Source organism: Dasypus novemcinctus, chromosome 27 (genome assembly GCF_030445035.2).
Source record: "Dasypus novemcinctus isolate mDasNov1 chromosome 27, mDasNov1.1.hap2, whole genome shotgun sequence".
Taxonomy (NCBI): Eukaryota; Metazoa; Chordata; class Mammalia; order Cingulata; family Dasypodidae; genus Dasypus; species Dasypus novemcinctus.
In genome coordinates this window covers 8,444,545-8,460,173 of record NC_080699.1, presented here as the reverse complement: position 1 = coordinate 8,460,173, position 15,629 = coordinate 8,444,545, and the positions used below count along the sequence as shown (strand labels likewise).

General features: G+C 38.0%; 1 protein-coding gene across 1 annotated transcript in view; it reads left to right on the top strand.

Annotated features, from left to right (window-relative positions):
• The window catches only part of MMP20 (matrix metallopeptidase 20), a 44,788-nt gene extending 31,110 nt beyond the window's left edge, over positions 1 to 13,678 (top strand). Inside the window, exons 9-10 of the mRNA XM_004452864.4 lie at positions 12,415 to 12,518; positions 13,500 to 13,678. Of these exons, the coding sequence (XP_004452921.1) occupies positions 12,415 to 12,518; positions 13,500 to 13,600 (205 nt within the window). The 3' untranslated portion in view covers positions 13,601 to 13,678. The remainder of the gene's footprint in view (positions 1 to 12,414; positions 12,519 to 13,499) is intronic.
• Positions 13,679 to 15,629: the final 1,951 nt, after the last annotated feature.

Genomic DNA, 15,629 nt, shown 5'->3' with positions numbered 1-15,629 from the left:
CTGGTGTGGCATAAAAAAAATCTATACATAAAAATTTGGCATCTTCTTCCACCTGATACTCTCCCTCCCAATTTGGCGCTTAGAAAGTAATGTAACGAGAGCACAGATAATAGTTCGCGAGAAGGAAAGTATTTTAGGAAAGAGGAAACCAAATCAATGTGAACCCAGGCCACAGAGACCTGGTGGCGTTGCTCCAAGTATCATGTAGTGCCATGAGCTCTCACTTCCAGGGCACTGCTGAAACCTACTAACCTAGGTATTTTTATCTCAGACCTTCCTTTCTGAGACATAGTGATAATATTGACCCCCTAGTATCTGCCGGGCAGAGTATGATTCTCTAAATTCTGCATTTAAAATAAGGTGGTTGGAATGGCAGTGCTGACCTACAGGTAGATGTCAGGTCATGAGAAATCCAATTCCTACTGTGAGTTTTCAGAGAGTGAGATTGAGAAATGCACACATGAGAAAATGTGGGCCAGTTGAGGGCATTTGTGTTATGAATATCCAGTTAATTCTTCAAAGGTTACTCACAGCCCAGTTCTGACTATGGGGATGCTCCACTCTTCCATCTTCACTCTTCTCCATTTATCATCTGGCCTTGGACAAATCAGCACCTGCAGGAAAGCATGCACCTCCAGCCAGCCAGGATTGTGGCTTAACCACTGAGGCAAGAGACTTGATAAGGGCAGGAATTGAAAGTGTTCTGCAAATTTAAGGTTTGGGTGGGGGGAGGAGGATCTCCAATTTTAATGCTCCCTGATGCCCCAGAGGAAATAATACTGCACCTTTCCAAATGGGCCTCTGTAAGTGTCTACTAAGAAGACACTAGATAAAATGGATTCATAAAAATGCTGGTCTGACGCATTAACTCAAGTGTTAAAGAGCTCGTTTTGCTGGTAAGGGAAGGAAACCACATTAGCCACTTACACCATTAAATTTCCACGTTATTGAGAATATTAAATGATATAATGAATGTAGACACTCATTCTACATTTACCTAGTGCAGTTCCTGGTACATATAATAGGTGCTCAAAAAGTAATTCTTCAGTAATAGTAAAAGAATTGCCTGAATAGTTATGATAATTAACAAATGATTGATTAAACCTCAGTATTCCTCTGAATGACAATCTAGCCAAAGAGATGGTCAAATGAAATTTCCTTTTTTAAGTACTGTAAAAGTAGTCATTGGATTGGAATGACTGCTCTTGGTAAAGCATAAAAAACCTTTCAACAATGGAAGTCTCCTTTACACACTCTGACATATATACTAGTTTATGCACTAAGAGAAACAATCCTGACCTACAGCTAAAAGTTCAGAAAAACTTGTTGGATCATCCCTATTAACAAGTTCCCCTGAATTCTTCCCATGGTGCTTAGCAAGACTTCATGTGTACGACATCTTATTGTCATGTGTAGTCCTATATCGGTTAGAAATTGTCTTGAGCTGCTAGTTACAGAGACCCAAAAATAACTATGGCTTAAATACCCCAGGGTTTTGTTTTTTATATATATAGAAAAGGTCTGAAGTTCAACAGACTTGGGACTGGTAGGACGGGTCCGTGGTCACTGGGGACCCAAGTTCCTCCTAACGTCTTGCTCCATCATTTTTAACACATGGTTTCCATTTCCATGGTTGCCTCATGGTTTGAGATGGCCAAGGAGGCTTAAGTCATTACTCCCTTGTTTTAAACAAGAAGAATGAGGAACCCGGGAGGAAAGAGCAAAGAGCAGACCAATGAAATTTTATAGGTAAGCACATAGCCACACTCAACAAAACAGAGGGTCACAAGCCCCAAATTATGGACCAAGAATTTTACTGTCATTGTCATCCACCAACAGTGTGTTTGTTCTTATTTCCCTTAGTCATGTCTCAGGTTCTTCATTCAGTCTGTGACACAATCTGCTAAGGGAAAGAAAACCTCTGGATACGCTTGTTGCCAGGGAAATTCTCCATGAACTCCTATGGTTTGCGTCCAGATTCAGTGAATGAAGTGCCATGAAAAACCTCCTGAGGAGCCTCCTTCTCTGAGGAGAGGCCAAGTTGGGTCAGGCTCTAAGAGCAAGACCCCATGTGCCAGTGTAGCAATAATGTTCACGGGGGTAGCCCACAGTGAAACACAAAGTGCAGTCCAGAAAGGGGGCCCAGCTGCACTGATGCTATTACTTGCTACGTCACCAGATGACATATTGGTTAGACTTTGCCAATTGGGCTTTCCACATACATCCATTTTCTTTTATCCCTTTCTTTCTTTTTCCAGCAGCCCTCAACCATCCAGCTGGGTTTTCTTTGCTTTACATTACTTCTACCACTTAAGGCTAATTTCCCCTTCTGTATGTTTTCCCTCACCTACCAATAGCAGAGCAAGGCTATTCCAAGGAGTTTCTGGGGGGTGGGGGGTGGGGGATGCCATCAACCACTCAGTCATTCCTTGAGATAGATGGTCAATGTTTTCCAAATATTATGTAATGTGATTTGCAAAGCTCCAGGTCTCATCCCTCTTCAATCATATGACTACATGTGAATAACTTTCTAAATAGATATCCTGGAGGCATCATTGCTGCAAAGAAGGACAGAGTCTCCCACAGTATCCCCTTCCTTGATACCCCAGGAACACTAGGGAAATACAGAATAAGTAAGAAAATATATAATAAGAAAAATGAAGTAGAGTCCAAATTTTTTTTAATGTCTTAACTTAAAAAAAAAACTTTTCATTATAAAACCACCATACTGAACCAACAGAATTTATCAGCCAAGATTATGTGTTAGGCTCTGTCTTAGGTCCTTGACTCTAGACAGAAAAACATAGAGTTTGGTGGGTATGAGTGTGGGCAGGAGTGAAAGAGCCCTGATGTGAATCTCAATTCTGCCAGCAATCACTTGGCAGTCTGGAAACCACTCTGCCTCAGTTTCCTCATCCACAAATGGAGGTAAAAATAGTAACTCTTTCATAGAGATGTGGGATCAAATGAGAAAAATGTGAGATGCCTGACCCATACTAAGTGCCAGTTTCATGCTGGGTGCCCTGAATGCTCTCAACAGGTCTTAGAGTTGGGACTAAAAATACAGATAATCCAGGGCAATCCAGGTGCCGTAAGTGGCCCTGCTTGCAGACTGTGCCAGGATCAGTGGAGCAAAACAAAAAAGGAATGGCCAGTGCTAGCAAAGGTGTGAGGAAAGAATTCATAGAGGAAGTGATGACTGCGCCGAGACTTGAGAGTTGAGTAGGAGTTTCCCAGGCATGGGGGAGGAAAGGAAAGAGGGGGCTTCCCGGCAAGGAGGGCAGCTGAAGCCAAGGCGCTGATGCATGAAATAGCCTGTGTGTACAGGAAAACTGCAAGCAGTTCCATGTGGCTAGAATGAGAGATGTGGCCCGAGGATAAGCAGGGCTGGGCTCATAGAGGGCCCAGGCCTTTCTGGGGAGTTCAGTGCTTATACTATAGAAAAAGGGGCATCAATGAAATATTTTAAATATGTGAGTAACTGAGTCAGATTTGTGTTTTAAAATTATCACTCTGACAGCAGTGTGATAATTGAAAGGGACAAGATTGGAAGTCAACAAAACCAGTTAGACCAAAGAAAATGGGATAACATATTCAAAGTGCTCAAAGAAAAAAATCTCTCAACCAAGACTCTCATAACCAGCAAAGCTGTCTTTTAAAAATGAAGGCAAAATAAAGACATTCCCAGGAAAACGAAAACAAAGTCTTCCTTGCTGGCTACCTGCCTTACAAGAAATACTAAAGGAAGGTCTTCAGGCTGAAATCAAGTGACCCTATATAGTAATTCAAATCCACATTTAAAAAAAAAAACAAAAAACAAAGAGCACCAAGAGAGATAATTATAAAATTATTTTTAAAAAGTGTAAATGACTATTTCTTTTCCTTTTTTTATCTTAATTGGTTTAAAAAGCAATGGTGAAAAACAAATGCATACAATTGTATTGTTTGATCTATAACATAAGAAATATAATATATATGCCAATAATAACACAAAAGAGATGGTAGGAGCTAAGCTGTATTGGGCTAAGGAAATGATACCAGATGGTAACTCAAATCCACAGGAACAAATGAAAAGAAATATAAATGGTAAATATGAAGGCTAATAAAACAAAAGCTATAACTATATATATGCTCTCCTTTCTTTTCTAAACTTCTTTAAAATATATAAAATAAAGTAATTATAATAAGGAATCATACTGTTTGTAACATACTCAGAAGTAATATATTTAACAATATACTTCAAAAAGAGAGAGAAGGGACTAGAGTTATATAGGAGTAACATCTCTATACTCACTGGAATTAAGTTAGTATAAATCTAAAGCAGATTCAGATGAATTAAGATGTATTTGGTAATCTCTAAAGTAACCACTAAGAAAATTAAAATTTTCATTAATGTAAAAAAAAAAAGTAAAGGAGGAATAGAGGAATAAAAAAAAACCCTGAGACATACAGAAAACAAAAAGTAAAATGGCATCCTAAATTCAATTGTATCAATAATAACATTAGATGTTAATAGAGTAAAAGTTGAATCAAAATATAGAGATTCTCTGACTGGATCTCTAAAGATCCAATTATATGGATCCAATTCTATGTGAGACACACCTTAGGTTCAAGACTACAAAAAGAATGAAAGCAAAAGGTTGGTAAAAGATATATCATGCCAACAAGCCATCATTAGAAAAATGGAGTGGCTATATTAACATCAGATAAAATAGACTTTAAGACTGAAAACATAACTAGAGACAAAGAGGGACATTTTATAATGATAAAATGATCCATCTATCAGAAAGGCATAACAATTATAAACATACATGCACCCAACAACTGAGCCCCCAAAATATCTAAAGCAAAAACCCACAGAAATGAAAGAAGAAATAGACGATTCAACAATAATATTTGGATACTTCAGTACTTCACTTTCAATAATGGATAGAACAACTATGCATAAGATCAACAAGAAAACAGAAGACTTAAAGAACACAATAAACCAACTATACCTAAAAGACATCTATAGAACATTCTACCCAACAATAGGAGAGTATATTCCAAGTGCACATGGAACATTTTTCAGGGTAGACCACATGTTGGGCCATAAAACGAAGTATTTAAATAATATAAAATAATAATATAATACAAAGTATGTTCTCCAACCACAATGGAATAAAATTAGATGTCAATAACAAAGAAATTTGAGAGATGCACACATATATGGAAATTAAGCAACACAGTCATAAAAAGAAAATTAAAAAGAAGAAATCACAAGGAAAATTAGAAAATACTGTAAGAGAAATAGAAATGAAGACAAAATTTACCAAACATGGGGTGCAGCTAAAGCAGTACTTAGGGGGGAATTTACAGCTGCAAAAGTCTTCATTAGAAAGGAAGAAAAGTCTCAAATCAATAATCTAACCTTCCACCTTAAGATTCTGGAAATTGAAAAGCAAACTAAACCTGAAGCAAGCAAAAAATGATAGTGGAAATAAAGGAAACAGAGAATAGAAAAACAATACTGAAAATTAATGAAACAAAAATTGGTTCCTTGAAAATATCAACAAAACTGACTAACTTTTAGCTACATTTGCCAAGTTAAAAAGAGATAAGATTCAAATTACTGTAATCAGAAATGAAAGAGGGGACATTACAACTGACCTTACAGAAATAAAAGGGATTATAAGAGAATACAATGAACAATTGTGTGCCGATAAATTAAGTAACTCAGATGAAATGGACAAATTCTTAGAAAGATACAGATTACCAAAATTGACTCAGGAAAAAATGGGACTCTGAATATATAACAAGTGAAGAAATTGAATTAGTAAACTACAAAGAAAAGTCCAGGCCTTTCTGTCTTCACAGAGAATTCTACCAAACATTAAAGAAGAATCAATACCAATTCTTCACAATCTCTTCCAAAAAAGAAGAGTAGGGAACACTTCCTAACTCATTCTATGGAACCTGTATTAACCTGATACCAAAACCAGACAAAAACTTCACAAGAGAAGAAAGCTACAGACCAATACTTCTTAGAATCTAGATGCAAAAATCCTCAAGAAAATACTAGTAAATGAACCCAGCAGCACAGAAAAAGAATTATTCACCAAGACCAAGTGGGATTTATCACAGGGATTCAAGATTAATTTAACATCCAAAAAATCAATATATATTGATATATCACATCAATAGAAAACAAAAACCATATGAACATCTCAGTAAAAGCAGGAAAAGCACTTAACAAAATATAACAATTTATCATGATGAAAAATATTCAAAAAACTAGGAATAGAAAGGAATGCCCTCGACCTGATAAAGAGCATCAGTAAAAACACCACAACAAACATCACACTTAAGGGTGAAAGATTGGATACATTTTCCCTAAGATCAAGAACAAGACAAGAATGTCCACTCCTGCCACTTATATCAACATTGTACTAATGATTTTCATCAGGGCAATTAAGCAAGAAAATGAGATAAAATGGCCAATGAGCACATGAATATATGCTCAACATCATTAGCCTTCAGGGCATGCAAATCAAAACCATGATAAATTACAACTTCACACCCACTAAGTTAGCTAGAATCAAAAAGCCAGATAATAATGTATATGGGAGAAAATGGAATCTTCATACACTGCTGTTAGGAATATAAATTGGTTCAGTCTTTTTGGAAAACAGCCTGACCGTTCTTCAAATTTTAAACATAGATATACCATTTTACTCAGAAATTTACCTGAGATATACATACTCAATAAACATGAAAATGTACATCCATGCAAAAATTGTATTCAAAATAATCAAGAAGGGAAAAAAAAACAAATATCTAGCAAATAATGAATGAATGTACAAATCGTGGTAGCTTCATACAGTAGCACATCATGTAGTCATAAAAAGGAATGAAGTACTGACACATGCTACAACATGGATAAATCTTGAAAACATTGTATGAAGTGAAAGAAGCTAGACACAAAACACCATGTATAGTATCACATGATTCCATTTATGTGAAATTTCCAGAGCAGGCAGATTTAGAGAGACAGAAAGTGGGTCCATGGTTGCCTAAGGTTTGGCATGATCAGAGGATTGAGACATGCTAGGTAAAAGATAAATGAACTAGTTGGGAGATATTTCAGGCTTGATAACTGAGTTTTTTGTTTTTCCATTTACTGAAATAGTAAACTTAAGAAGAAAAGCAGAGTTCGAGGAATAAAGAGGAGTTCTAATCTGTACATGTGAAGTTTGATATGCCAGTGGGACCCCAGAATGGAAATGTCCAGAAAACAGTTACACAGGTCTTTTTTGTTTTTTAAGATTTATTTTTATTTATTTCTCTTCCCTCTCCCTGTCCCCCCCCCCCCAGTTGTCTGCTCTCTGTGTCCATTCGCTGTGTGTTCTACTGTGTCCGCTTCTATTCTTGTCAGCGGCACTGAGAATCTCTCTCTTTTTGTTGCGTCATCTTGCTGAGTCAGCTCTCCATGTGTGCGGCGCCGCTCCTGGGCAGGCTGAATTTTCCTTCGCACTGGGCGGCTCTCCTTACGGGGAGCACTCCTTGCACATGGGGCTCCCCTACGCAGGGGACACCCCTGTGTGGCACGGCACTGCCTGCGCGCATCAGCATTGTGCGAGGCCCAGCTCTACACAGGTCAAGGAGGCCCGGGGTTTGAACCATGGACCTCCCATGTGGTAGGCAGATGCTCTAACCATTGAGCCAAGTCTGCTTCCTAAACACACATGTCTTAAACTCAAGAAAATCTAGGCTAGAGAGAGAAATTTGGAATTCATCATATAATCAGTGGTAGCTGAGGCCATGTGAGAGTATCAAACTGCCTAGATGAAGAGGACCAAGGACAGAATGTGATGCTCATTTAGAAAACATGAAAGTATGAAAGGGAAAGAAATCCCTCTCATTGCCAACACAAAAGAGAACCATTTTAACATTTTTTCTTCTGTTTTTTTTTTTTTCTGGTTGTCTTTCCATTTTTATATAGTTAAATATGCAATTTTGTATCCTGACATTTTTCCACTTACTATTATAGCATGAATATCTTCTCCTGTTGTTACAAAGTCTTTGTTCCAGAATCTTCTTACAATCTTATGTCCATTTTCCCCATGAGAGTCCCAGTTCCTGACTCCCATCTGTGATCGTCATGGTAGTTTCTTGCTCTTCTGTCTTCTCTTCATTCCTGATTTCTCTGCCTGCCCTTTCAGGCCCCTGCTCTTTTCTAGTGTGTATCACAAAGACCCCTTCCTCCATGAAATTCATTTGAATTCTTACCAGAAGAAGTGGATTATTAACTTCACAGGGGAAATTGTCTATTTCCATTTAATTGTCCCTCCTGATCCACCCTGGAAATATCACGTTAGGAAAACATCCTCAAAACATATGCCTTAGATACCTGATAAATAATTTCCCCTTTTTGCCATCTTTTCACACATTCTCGTTAAGCATCATTTAGCAGACTCATTCCCCATTCTGTACTTTAAAAGAATGAAAATGGAGTCAGTATGCCATTGAAAATGTGGTAAAAATCATCATAATCAAAACACCAGGAATTCCTAACAAATCTAAGTTCTAAGTGTACAGCTAAACAAAAATGCAGGCCCTTCAAAACAATAATCCCTGAATCCTTAGATTACAAAGATGGAGAGTAAAATAATATACCTGAGAAACTACATCACACATCTACAGTGCTATGATATCACTAGTAAAAGTTTAACTGTCAGCTATGATTTATTTAATATCTGCACCCATTAATCAATACTAAATGATGAAACCAAAGGCTGTAAAGTAAATAGAATTATTGGTCAATCAACTATTAGTCTGGTATTTGGATTTCACAGACAAGGTCTTTATGATGAGAAAATGTATGTAATGATTTTAGCAGGTAAATTCTCAATTAAAAATTCTCTTCTTAAGATTCAAATTCAGTTCATATTTATGGATCACTTACTATGAATCAGGAAGCATACTAGTTTTTTTCTCAGATTCTTTCATTTTCCCATTTACTTTCCCAGCCATCTTATGAAGCAGTTGCTGCTATCTCCATTTAAAGGTTAAACATTGTGGCTCCTGGACGTTAAGTGCTTAGTTCAAGGTCACACAGGTGTATAGAGGTCTATGTGAGCTCAGGTCCTCCACATCCAAATCCAGGGGTTTTTCCCATCCCCCACAGATATTCTTTCTTCAATTCTTTTCACCATTTATTTATTATCAGTCAAAACACTCATGCCCATGATTCTCATCCTGTTGTATAATTTCCTTTTCTTTTATCCTCTTTGCAAAATCCTCAATGCAGAGGTAGATCTTCTTAATCTAATTCCCTCTCTGACTTTATTCTCTGGATTACCTCCAGCATTTCCTATTCCTCTTTCCCCACCCATTCTCGACCTTGCCTTCTACCACACAATGTTATCCTGATAAAGTGTGTTCTAGAGATTAGATAAAAATTAATCTCGCCTATGATTTAAGATCTCAGATCAAATAACAAAGTTCCTTCAGCCTCCTACTTGGTAAAATGAAAAGTAAGGAACCCTGTGTTAGTCCCAATACTCTTTTTGAAATTTTACTGGTCCAGGAAACCCAGAATCCAGGAACTACTGCACTAAACAACACTGAGCTGAAAATAAACACTTCTTATAGTACTTGGCATGGAGTGCTACAAATAAGAAATATAGGTTTTTTTTCTCCCAGTGGCCTTTTATGTCCTAAATTCTGTTGTTAGTTTCTTTCTTTTAGATTTTTCAATTTTATTTTATTTATTTACCCCACCCTCCTCATTGTTTGGCCTGGCTGTCTGCTCTCTGTGTGCTCTGCATCTGTTCGTCTTCTTTTAGGAGGCACCAGGAACCGAACCTGGGACTTCCCAGGTGGGAGAGAGATGCTCAGTTGCTTGAGCCACCGCAGCTCCCTGCTTTGTTGTGTCTCACTGTCTTTCCTCTCTGTGTCTCCTTATTGCATCAGCTTGCTGCACCTGCCCATTGCACCAGCTCGCTGTCTTGCTCATCTTCTCCCAGAGGCACTGGGAATCAAACCTGGGGCTCAATCACTTGAGCCGCATCCACTTCCCTCCTTCAGATTTTAATAACTTCCTGAAAAATACATAAATACCAATGTGCTATCACCGCACCCCAAAATGGTAATTTGTGAGTCAGACCAACATTTTGAACAAGAGCTTGTTGAAAGTAATACTCTTTGGAAAGTGGTTATAGGATAAGAGTTAGGAAAGTAGAGAATGGGGCTCAAAGAAGGAAAGAAGGACTATTAATATAAAAATATTAGAAGTGATAGAGGAAAACAACTCAGTGATTTCACAACTTTACCAAGGATTATGCCTGGATTCTATACATGTAATTGAGAATTGAAATTCTCAACTGAGAAGTTGGATGATGCTTTTCTAAGACTTCTTCTGAGATTTTATTTACATATAATATTACCTCCATTATCCTCTGAATAGGTATATAGAAGATTTTAAATGTCACCATCACCCCCCTAATGAGCTAAGCAGAAAGAAAAAAAAAGTCTATTTTTCAGATCTTTCTAGTGAATAATATTCATGATTTTCTCTTAAAAATTAATTCCTGTAGTATTTAAATTATTTCTTTCTTCTCAAGAAAGAAGAGGAGCTTTGCTCTGTCATTTCATGCTTTCCAGATTTGTCCATTCAATTTAAATGTAATAAGATAAACGCATGAAAGATTTCTTAGCATTTTTTCCGAGCATAGAATCAATATTAGTTAAAGATGTAAAAATAGGTCAAGTTTTCTGTATCCCTCCCCCACTTCTCTCATTGGCTACCGACACACCAAAGTCGTCGTAGTAGTTGCTTTTGCAACCCATTCCCCAAAAACTTTAAGCTTTAGAATTATCTTTCTCGATCCCTCCAATCAAAACTTTCATTTTCTCATTGCAACTGTCTCAGGGAAGTGAGAGAAAGAAAGCAACCTAATGGACAGAGATAAATGCCTGGATAACCTATATTTCCATTTTTAAAAAGAGATTCTTGTTCGTGAGATTTCAAAAGGGCTCAGAAGAGCCAGTGCCCCTGGACTGTTTCTCTTTCTCACCGGTTTTTCCCTAACTCTACCCCTGATGACAAAAGTCACGCCTACTGCTAGTGTTAAAGAGTGTCTTGTCCCCACACCGCTCTACTGACATTTCTGATGATGATGAAATACAGTAAATGGTTTTCCTTTTCCCTTGTGCTGCAGTTACTCACCTAACCCCTCTTCCCACTTGCCTGTGGCAGGTACTAATGGCTCTCTCAGGAAGGGACTTTGGGATAGTCACTGTCCAACTCCTGCCCCCAGCACCCCATAAAGCAGTGCAGCCCGCTGGGCAGTTTCAGCCTCAGCACGTCTTTCCCCACGTAGGACGTCTTCTTACAGAGACTCCTGCTCTGTGTCATAGGACACATGTCACTGGGCTGGGGTAGTCATACAGTTTCAGGAAAATCTGGGCATGATCTGCTGCCACCGGAAACTGCCGGGTAGCCCAGGCACCAGGAGGAAATACCTGACATTTGGTGAGAAAAGGTTAAAATGTCCACCTTGGGAGCTCCGGGCTGATGAAGCGGGGGCTTTCCCACACTTTAAACGAAGTCGTATTGAAGTAGCGAGACTCTGTGCTGACTCATACAAGTCAGTCTGCTTGGTAATTTGGATCACAAAAAGAAGTATTCACCAATTCTCAGACTTATCGCTGAATGGGTGGCTGATGATCCAGAAAAAGAAACTAACCACTAAGCAGTCAGATGTGTAATCTTTCCAGGAAACAAAAGCGATTTAGTTTAGTTAAATTGATTTAGAAGACAGAGGTTCAGTTATTCCAGATTTTCTTGCTTCTTATCTAATAAACTTTATTCATCCAACACTCATTATTTGTTCAGCCTCTCCTTTATAGATTCGTAGCAGTAAGTCCATGAACAACATACTTTCTGCCTATAAAGTTTTCAACTGTTTAGTAAACCAAGAAGTTGGCAGAGAGAAAGAATAATTACAATGCTAAATAGAGCTTTAAAATATATGCAAAGTTCCTTTTCGAAGGCAATTGAAAAAAAAAACAGTCTTGAAACATGTTACTGTGATAGAATGATATAGAATGATATAGAATGATTAATGCTAAATAATATATCTGGAAAAATTTTTAAGAGGCTATTTAGAGCAAGTAACTCCCAATCTAGGGTAGCAGGTTTTCAGGGACCTGGCAGAATAGTAAGAGAGGTCTGTAATTTCTTTGGAATAGTTCCAGAGGCCTAATTTTAAAAATACGTAAGTATGTGTGTTGTAGATGTGTGTCTATGTGTACGTGGTCTACAAAATAAATCACAAGTCAGGCCTGGCTAACTATGCTTGACCAGCACTGTGTCAACCAGAATCAATAAAAAATCTCTTCTTAATATTATTTATGAAATAACACTTCTAGCTATGATGAAAAAAAAAGGAAAATGGAAAAAGACTATCCAAAGAACACTGAAGAAGAATTTTCAGGAGTAAATGGCCAAATAGATGCTGCTGTAGAACTAAATGGTGAGTGTTTCCACCTAAAATTATTTCTTTGTGAAAATTATAACAAGAAATCTGGGCTCTGATTTAATACAACAGAAAATGGGTTTCCAAAGGGGAGCCTTTGGCATGTGTTTTTGGTCCTGGGTTCTTTACAGATTTAGCTAACCAGATTATCTCCTAGAAAGAGTAACAAAAGAGGTCTGTCCTTGTGGTCCTTCCTTGTTAATGGAAAAGTTTTTGAAATACATATTCAATCAATTAGTTGGCTATGAGATCAAAAAGCCCTCCAGGTCAAAAATCTTTAAAATACAGTGACTTTGTCTCCCCAACACTTGAACATATAGATGAGAAAGTTGATGGATGAAAATGGATTAAATAAATTTAATTGACTCTGTTGAATCAGTCAACAAAGTCTTGAATATGTAGCACAGAACCTGGCACAGTTTAGGAATGCAAAGAAAGTTCTGGTCATGGTCTTTGCTCTCAAAATACCCATACATCCAACACAGATGGGATTACTGGAGAACAAGGTCATCTAAAATTTAGTATTAAATTGTCTGGTACTGTCTTCATCATAATTGCAATAGTTGATCTGAGAAAGAAAAGATCAGAACCCGTGTCAATAGCTGGAGATTTCAGGGTGGAATTTCAGTTGGGTTTTGAAGAATGGCTAGAGGTTTGACTAGGAGAGAAAAAAAGAGGGGGCTTCCTGGAGAAGAACAACCTGAGCAGAAGAACGAAGTAAATTGATCATGAAATGTGCAGATGATCTCAAGGAGAAGGCTGTGTCTTGCCTGGAACAGAAAGGAGAGATGATCAATAAATTAGGGGTGCTGAGTTCTAGGGTGCTGCGAGAGCCACGCAGAGGACAGCTACCTGCCGCCTGACAAGTTCCCGTTGCCCGTCGTGCCACATTGAGTTACAACCACAGTTGCAATACCACCATTTATATATTTGCAGGTCATTTTTGGTAACCGCAAATTTCAATTTTGTCTCTTTTAGGCTACATTTACTTCTTTTCAGGACCAAAATCATTCAAGTATGATACGGAGAAGGAAGATGTGGTTGGTGTGGTGAAGTCCAGTTCCTGGATTGGATGCTAACTAGAAAGATCTAACCTTTCCCAAGGAATGAAAATGACTACAAGCAGCCAGTAACCTGAGCTTAAGGACTGAAACAGAATGTAGGATAAGGTTTCTTTCTGTAGCTTCCAATTCCAAGGGCAACTGAGATTTCACTGAATATAATCACGATTCTGAATTTTATCATAGTTATGTATTCAGGGTTTTAATCCAAATGAAAAAGTCATGTACGGTCAATTTACCAGAATCAACACAATGCACTCTCCAATCAGACACCAATTATTTTTTACTTGCCCAGTAATCCTGAAGAAAATTGATGAGTTTGGTTTTATGTCCAGGAATAAGCCTATTTATGATTTCCCTGACATATATTATATTCCTTTTAATAAGAAACGTCATTACATTACAAATTATCATTCTCCTCTATAAGCAGTGGGCCTTTGTAGCCTTAACATTTGCTAGGATGAATATAATATTTCACATTTTTCCTTAAAACATATCACAAACAAGTTACATTGTAGGGTGTGTTTCTTTGCTAAACTCAGTGCATCCTCACTGCTTTCTGAAGTAGGTTATGGTGGGCAACCTATACAAATAAATTTTCACACAAGCAAGAGATGGGCACTTCACAACAGGAAAACTTTTCAAAATCAGCCAATAAAAATGTCTTATTAGGATAGTTCCTCATTTATCTTTTCTGTTGGTTTTTACTAGCTCCCATCAAATTTTATTTGGCAATAAATTCTGTGCACCTACAGAAGATTTTAAACCGTATGATAGTCCCTTGAGTCTACAGACCCAAAAGAAATGGCGGCAGTGATTCATCTGGTTTTCTGCTTCCTACCAATAATAGCCTTTTTGAAAGCATCTTTAACACAGTGAGTAGCTTCTGAATTTTCTGTGTAGGGGAGTCCTTTTCATTTTAGGATTTCTTAATCCAAGTTAATCCTCTTTTTTCCTACTTAGTCAACAGCAGAAATACCGTACAGCTGCCTGCCATTCTTAAAATTTTGTAAAGAAAATATGAACCTCTAGAATGTAAGAATTCTAAAACATTTTAGTGATTCTAAGATTAAATGATTAAATACATGTAAAGCACTTCGTACAATCATACACTGCCTAGCACATCTAAAGTGTTCAATAAACATAAGGGGTTATTATTACCATCTTTTATTAAATTGGTTGATACATGCACTTAAAAAGACTTAGTATTAAGAAGGAATGGGGGGAGGTGGACTTGGCCCAATGGGTAGGGCGTCTGCCTACTGCATGGGAGGTCTGTGGTTTAAACCCCCGGCCTCCTTGACCCGCGTGGAGCTGGCCCATGCTCAGTGCTGATGCGCACAAGGAGTGCCGTGCCATGCAGGGTGTCCCCCACGTAGGGGAGCCCCATGTGCAATGAGTACGCCCCGTAGGGAGAGCCGCCCAGCGCAAAAGAATGTGCAGCCTGCCCAAGAGTGGTGCCACACAGACAGAGAGCTGGCACAAGATGGCACAACAAAAAGAAACACAGATTCCCAGTGCCGCTGATGAGGATAGAAGCAGTCACAGAAGAACACACAGCGAATGGACACAGAGAGCAGACAACTGGGGGGGAGGGGAGAGAAATTAATAATTAATTTATCAATTAAAAATGGAATGTGGTAGTTACTTAAAATTGTTATAAGCTTCCCATTTGGTTTCTGATACTGGAAGTGGCTATTTTTTTGGCCAACCAGCTGTAGAATATTTGAAGTCAAGGTCAGGTATCTTTGTTCTCCAATGTCAAGCTGCCTCTGTGGAATAAGAAAAGAATCACCTTTGTAAAAAAACACCTAGGGAGAGATGCTTAGGAAGAAGGGAAAATAAGTTAGCCATTCCCCAAAAGGTTAAACAAAGAGTTACCAAATGACCCAGCAATTCCACTCATAGGTGTATACCCAGGAAAATGAAAACATTTGTCTATGCAAAACTTGGAAAATGTTCATAGCACCGCTATCATAAAAGCCAAGTGGTGGCAACAGCCCAAATGTCTGTCAACTGATGATGAATGAATGAATAAAATGTGGTA